Here is a 6,652-nt window from a genome sequence, read left to right as displayed (position 1 = left end):
TGCTTTCTTCTTCGGCTCAAACTGGTTCATTAACAAGTGTTCTCCAGGACGCACTAAGTGCTGTGTGAGGGGAGGGGGGGGGGTGGAATCAACGGCGGGGGGGGGGCGGGCAGGGGGCTCTAACTACCCTGGGGGCAAGTCTGCATCCTATGTACCTCATCTGCTATTTCTAATTCTTCCCACCACCTTCACAAGCCAGATGTCACCTTGCAGATGAGGAGCCCAAGGTTGCAGGAGGTTAAAGTCACCCCACCAATGAGTGGAGAAGCAGGGGTTCAAATATGGCTGGCAAAGCCTTGAACTCTTCTCAGACACCACACTCAGTCCATCTGGGGCTGGGCGCAGTCAGTTGGGGGGCGGCGAGGAGGATGGAGCCTGGAGAGGGAGGTTTCTGGGGCTGCCCCAGTGCCCCCCACCAGCTTCCTCTGTGCCTCAGAGCCTCCCAGCCAGCTCCTATTGGACCCCCAGTGGCCTGGTCCGTGGCAACTCCATGCTCACCAGTCCAGCCTGCCAGTCCCCCTGTCCCCTCCCCGTGTGAGGCCAGGACGGAGGAGGATGTTACTAATCAGGCAATCCCGTAGGGTCTTGCAGCCTGAGGCGCTTCTTCTGGTTGGTTTAATTTCTCTCGGTGTCTCTCATTTCCAGCTTCTATTTTAGTATTTTTCCCGAATCCCAACCAGCCTACCTATGCTTAATCTTATAGAGACCCCCAGCCATGAGTAGCCACCATGGGAGGGAGGGGGAGGTGGGAATAGATCCCTCCTGGATCTTTTGTTCTTTTGCTGGAATTCTTTTTTTTTTGATTATTCATTCATTCAGTGCCTCTGCCAATGTGCTGAACACTTTCTCTCCTGTACTGAATCTATTCCACACGACTTTATGGGGCAGGGATTACTTTGAACTCCATTTTACAGATGAGAAGGGCGAGAACTTAATTTCACCAAGGACACCAGCTTACAGTAAGTGGCAGAATGCAAGAGCTGAAGACAGATCTATCCACTCCCCTGCTCTATGGCAGGTGAGTAGCGGAAGGTGTGTCGGTAAGATGCTGAGGACAGAAAGCCACAGATCCCTATGGTCAGTGACCTTACGGAGGACCTCACAATATGCAATTTTTCTGCAGACATGGAAGGTACACAGGAGAGAAATGCCTCGCCCTACCCAGACCAGTTAAGTCAGTTTCTCGGGGTAGAGTCTGGGCGTTCATTTTTTTTTTTTTTTAAAGATTTTATTTATTTATTTGAGAAAGAGAGCAAGCTGGAGAGAGAGACAGAGAGAGCACAAGCAGGGGGAGCGGCAGGCAGAGGGAGAAGCAGGCTCCCTGCTGAGCAGAGAGCCCTGATGCAGCCCCAGGACCCTGGGATCATGACCTGAGCCGAAGGCAGATGCTTAACGACCGAGCCACCCTGGCGCCCCGTGGGCACTCATGATTTTAACAGATTTCCTAACCATGCCTGAGAATTTCCGATTTAGATTCAGAAGGAGGAGGAAAGGGGAGATGGCTTCCGAGGGCTTGAGAGCAAACCCTGGAGTGAAGGGAACAATCTGGGGAGTCAAAAGTCGTGGTGCAAAGCCCCTGCCCTCACCTGATAATGCATCAGCGTGTTCAGCCGCTTCCAGTCGCCCTCAATCTTGGTGGTGATGTCCTCGTCTTGCAGCACGACCCGGGCGATCCGGCCTTGCCGCCACTCTGGGGGGAGGGGGTGGTGTAGGTAGCAGTGTGAGTGGGCGGGGGGGAGGGGCTGGGAGTCAGGGTCACCCAGTCCTGCCTCCTCTAGCGACCTGGCAACCCCAGCTCCAAGCTGGTGCGACCCATAGTGCTTAGAGACGTCCAGGGCTCCATGGGGTCAAGAGAGCTGGGGAGAAGTGTGGGCAGGCAGTGTCCCAAGAGAAATACTTCCTGTGGTCCCTCACCTGGGCAGGACCTAGTCATGCCCCCAGGAGGGGCCTGGGCAGGAAGGGGCTTCCCATTTTCTCACCCCATCCCATCCCGTCGCCCAAATGCCCTCCCGGAAGCCACTTTTCAACCCCATGCCCCCCATACTCCAAGGCCAGGCCTCCTACCCAAGTCCATGTCAACGGCCCTCGGCCGCTGGGAGTAGGGCACGTTCTTGTAGACAGCATCGAGGATCTTCTCCTTGACCTGTGTGATGGTGTCACAGTTTAACACCTTCACTGGGATCTCTGGACTGTTCTCGTTGTCGGGGTTGACGCAGTTCAGGATCTACAAGTATGATAGAGGGGGAACAGGATGGGAGTTCGAGGGGCTGCTTGAGGGAGAGGGAGCAAGGCCTTGGAATCTCTCTTTCCAAGGCTTATCCTCCTCACAGGAGAAATGGCCGTGCCTCAGTTTCTCTTGCCTTCCTGCCATCTGCCAAATGACAACCTGAGTCATGCCTATGCTTCTCAAAGAACTGAGACTCCACTTTCTAGCCCCTGGTTGGCTTGGGGGAGACTGTAATCCTGGGACCAGGCATGCTGGGGGTTTAGAGATGGCTCCAGGTCTATCAAGGGCTGACCACCCACCTCCCAAAGCCTCTGTATTAGGAACTAGCAAATTCATCTTCTTCCCCATAATGCTAATTTCCCCATACCTAATGGAGGGTGCTCTGCCCCCAGCCATAGCAAGCATCTAGGGTAAACAGAGGCAGACAGAGCTCTTTGGGCCCACCCAATGAGACGGGGAGGGGGAACCCAGGCGTGTATGCCCTGCTCTTGGAACACTTAGCATAGCCTTTAGACTGGCTCCCATGCTGTTTCCCAGCCTCTTTGTTGACCACTCAGATTAGCTTTGTGTATGAAGCAAAGGCAGGAGGTCTGCCGAGTCCCCTGAGTTCCCCGCCTCCTCACCAGGGTCTTGTACTCGATCTGCTGCCGGATGAGCTTGTCTTCACTCAGAGAGTAGCGGGCCTCACCCGTGATGGCGTCGATGGGGCCCTTCTCCATCTGCTGCTTGATGGCGCAGTAGAGCATGAAGAGGGGCTCCCCCGCGCACTCCTGTGGGCACAGGCAGGGCACAAGGGGTGGGCTGGCACCTGTCTCCTCCTCTCCCTCTCCTGGCCAGGCTCCTAGGCCCGCCTTGCTTTGGAGCACCCCAGCCGGGCAGCTTCCTATTCCCAAGGCGTCCCCCCATGCAGCCCTGATGGCCAGGCTTGGGGCAGCAGTCCCTTGTCTTGCTCTCAACTCTTGGCCCCGGCTCGCTCCCACTCTCACCTTCAGGAACTTGTGCAGGAGGAAGGCAAACCAGTTGGTCAGCATCTTCTCAGCCACAGACTCTGTCCTGGGGAGGGAGAAGGGATGTGAGGGGCAGTCCTTTATGGAGGGGTCTCGGAGAGGGGGTCTGGCTTGTATGCATCGTGGCCCAAGAGAGCAACAGGGCATCAAAGGGCACAGAGCTGGGAGCCAGGACACCAGAGGTGAAAGTGTGACCTTGGACCAGAGGCTTTTTCTTCCTGGGCCTCAATTCCTTGTGGAAATGGAGTGGTGCTCCGGGTCTGCAGATGAAGGCATCAAGTACCCCATTTCCACAGGGCTATCAATTTCTAGTTCTTCCTACTTCCTGCTGGCCTCAGGATGAGAAACAGAGTTTCTCTGTCCCTTTGGGATTCCCTGCATGCCTGAATACTCCATTTTCATACCCAGGAGGTCCCTGGTACGTGCCCCTCCACCTCTCAGAATCAGACTGCCTGAATTCCAATCCTGACTCTGCCACATACTGGCTGTGGGACCTTGGGCAGGTCATTTCACCTCTCTGGGTTCATTTTCCCCATCTCTAAATGGGGACAATGATAATAGTGTCTATCCCTCAGGGCTGTTGTCAGAATTGGATGAGTTAACATATATGTAGAGTGCTAAGAATAGCATCTGGCCCCCAGTAAGCACTATTCCGTAAGTATTGGCTGTCGTTCCTGCTGTCGTGTGGGGTCATGGATCCCAGCCGCTCAGGGGGAGAGCAGGGGACATGAGTGTTTAACAGACAGGGGATCTGCTTCTGCAAACACCAGCCCTCCCCACCCCCTATCCTGGGCTGCAGATCTGGGGACTCAGGAACAAAGCCGCTGTGACAGACCCTCAGTGATGGGGATGCCGAGGGGTATTTTAACACCCCACACGTGGTGCAAATTATACCCTCCGGTTGCAGTAAATCCCAGGCATTTGCCAGGGCTGCTCAGCAGTCTGGGCCTGGGGGAGAGTGACAATGGGAGAAGAAATTGTAGCTTTGTCCCCTGGCCCCTCCCAGCACCCTCTTCTGCATTGTGCCTGAGATTAGCTCTAATTTAAATACAACAGTTCTTAATGAGAGTTTCTAATGCTCAGATTGGCAGGATGGGGGCTCAGTGCTCATGAAACAAAGACATTCTTCCTCCCTCTTCACCCCACGTGGGGTCTGGAAGCCTGAGACCTCAGCTAGGAGCAGGCTAAAGAGGGGGGCGGAGAAATGGAGGAGGCACATTCCAACCCCTGCTACCAGAGGAGGTCCAGAGCTCTGCTCGGCTCCCTGGGGCCTCCAGGGAGGGTGGGCTCGGGGAATGGATGCCAAGGTCTCCAGCCTCTCTCCTGCCAGGAAAAATGGCACCTGGGGAGGGGGCATGTGCTGGCTGCTGGTGATTCGGATCCTGGAAACTGGGCGCTGAAGGGATAGGCCGCACCAAATCTCCAGCCCGCCATGAAGGAAATGTTCTCTAAGTGCACTGTCCAATATGGTGGCCAGCACGTGGTGACTGAGCCCTCGGCAGGCGGCTCGCACGACCAAGAACTGAACATTACGTTTTATCTCATTTTAGTTCATAGCCACAGGTGGCTACTGTGTTGGGCAGCTAGGCGCCAGAGGCCCCGGGAGGGAGGGAGGGAGGGAGGGAGCCCGGGAGACGGTGTTACCGCTGCCCTGGGGAAGCTGAGGAGCAGAGAGGCCACATCACAGGCCTGGGGGCACACCGCTAGCGGGTGGGTGGCCAAGCTGGGGCTCGAGCGAGCGGAGACCCGGGCTCCTCCATCAGGCTGAGCAGCGGCGGACACGGCCACCCAGGGCCCCGGGGAGCTCAGGCTCCGTGCTGCGAGGGGCCGCGCGTGGGCTCAGGCCATGGTGAGTGGGGTCGCGTCTGGGGGTGGGGAGCCTGTCGTGCTGCTCCAGCCAGGCCCTGCTGGCCAGCCCGGGACACCCGCCGCCCTCCCCGCCCCCGGCCGCGGGGCCGACCTCCGCAGCAGCAGCTTAGGGTGGTTCTTGTTCTCCAGGTTCTTCTCGATGAGGTCCGAGAGCAGCTGCTTGAGGACGTCGGTGGCGTACTCCAGGCGGCCCTGCAGGCCCGTCATGATGAGTGAGGCCACGTTGCCACGGTCGCGCATGGAGAAGCTGCGCTGGAGCTCTAGGGTGCGGATGAAGGTCAGCAGGAACACCTTGTTGTTGATGAGCTGGGCGAAGAGCTTCAGGGCCTTCTCCACGTGCTGCTGCCCATTCCCCTGTACCTGGGCATGGGCAGGAGGGGTGCGCCCTCAGAGGACAGCCTCCCGCCTCCCCGCCCAGGCTGGCACTGAGGGTCTTCTGGAGAGAGCAACAGGACTCTCTAACTGCCTGGCTACACCCCCGCCCCCCTAGGAATGGCTGGTCTCTGAAGTCTCTGGTCTGCTCCGCCCGTCCACTGGGTTGGGGGGCCTGGCTCCAGGCAGAGCCCTCTGAGGGGACACCATCCATCTGATTCTTCCAGGGATTCAGTAGGAGAGACTCCATTAGACTTGCTTGGTTTACCAGTCTCCCTTTAATCCTTTCTGCCCTGATTTATTATCTTTAGTAAAACAAACCAACACGTGAATAAACAAGCCTCCCAGAATCATATGTCCTTTCCGTAAGCCACCTTAGATCCATTTGAGAATATGGCAGGATCTTAGTTAATTAATTTAGTCATTAATTAAAAAATGACAATGAGCCTTCCCCTGGAATCATCCCAAAGAGACTGCGTGCCCCCCTTGGCTATGATCTTCCTGTTGTGGTGACGCTGTTCCCAGCTGTTTCTCCTCATCCCTCCTGACCCTCCTCTGAGCTGCTGGGCCCCATCTGCATTTCCCCGGACACCCAGGCCCTGCGCTCGGCTGGCTGGTTTGGGGAGGGTGGCAGGCATTACCTCCAGCTCCCGCAGCACGGGATGGTCCTCGATGCCAGGGAACAGGACTCGCATAGCGTAGGTGCGGTAATCCAGGTAGGGGATTCCCGAGCGGTCCAGGTCACTGGTCAGCTCATTGATGTCTGTCTGGAGCTCAGCAAAAGCTATGCAAGTGCAGGGAGACAAGGAGGCTCAGGAGGGCACCCCACGCAGGGGAGGGGGAAGGCAGGAGAAGACGTTTGTGAAGGAGGGGCAGGCCTGGGGTGTAGAGACAGGGAGGGTTGTAGGGGCGCATCTCCAGAAGGGATGCGATCTCTCCAGGCCTCCTTTCGTAGGTGGTGGGCATGTGGGTGATTTCTATGTTATTTCCTCTTCTATGCTGATGCATAATTTTGACGTGTCTTTCTATGTATTGTAATGGTAGTTAAAACAAAGAAAACGGAAGAACACTGTGATTTGGGTCATGCATGGGCCTGCAGGTTCCGGAAACAGCTGAGAGGCAGTGGCCAAGGGGATGAAGTGAAGACAAGAACAGGTAGCTTTGCTCCCCTTTTTTT

The 6,652-nt window shown here is 56.5% G+C and overlaps 2 protein-coding genes across 2 annotated transcripts in view; one reads left to right on the top strand and one right to left on the bottom strand.

The window, feature by feature from the left end:
- The window catches only part of PLXNA2 (plexin A2), a 210,468-nt gene that overhangs the window by 15,078 nt on the left and 188,738 nt on the right, over window positions 1-6,652 (bottom strand). The window contains exons 21-26 of the mRNA XM_081824896.1: window positions 6,117-6,259; window positions 5,195-5,463; window positions 3,214-3,280; window positions 2,851-2,997; window positions 2,065-2,224; window positions 1,587-1,690 (exon numbers count right to left, since the gene is read on the bottom strand). Coding sequence (XP_081681022.1) covers window positions 1,587-1,690; window positions 2,065-2,224; window positions 2,851-2,997; window positions 3,214-3,280; window positions 5,195-5,463; window positions 6,117-6,259 — 890 coding nt within the window. The remainder of the gene's footprint in view (window positions 1-1,586; window positions 1,691-2,064; window positions 2,225-2,850; window positions 2,998-3,213; window positions 3,281-5,194; window positions 5,464-6,116; window positions 6,260-6,652) is intronic.
- Window positions 1-6,652, top strand: part of CR2 (complement C3d receptor 2) — a 436,172-nt gene that overhangs the window by 340,004 nt on the left and 89,516 nt on the right. The window lies entirely within an intron of this gene.

This window comes from Leptonychotes weddellii, chromosome 6, assembly GCF_054177405.1.
Source record: "Leptonychotes weddellii isolate Sample4059 chromosome 6, ASM5417740v2, whole genome shotgun sequence".
In the NCBI taxonomy this organism is placed as follows: domain Eukaryota; kingdom Metazoa; phylum Chordata; class Mammalia; order Carnivora; family Phocidae; genus Leptonychotes; species Leptonychotes weddellii.
This window is presented reverse-complemented; position numbering and strand designations above follow the sequence as displayed.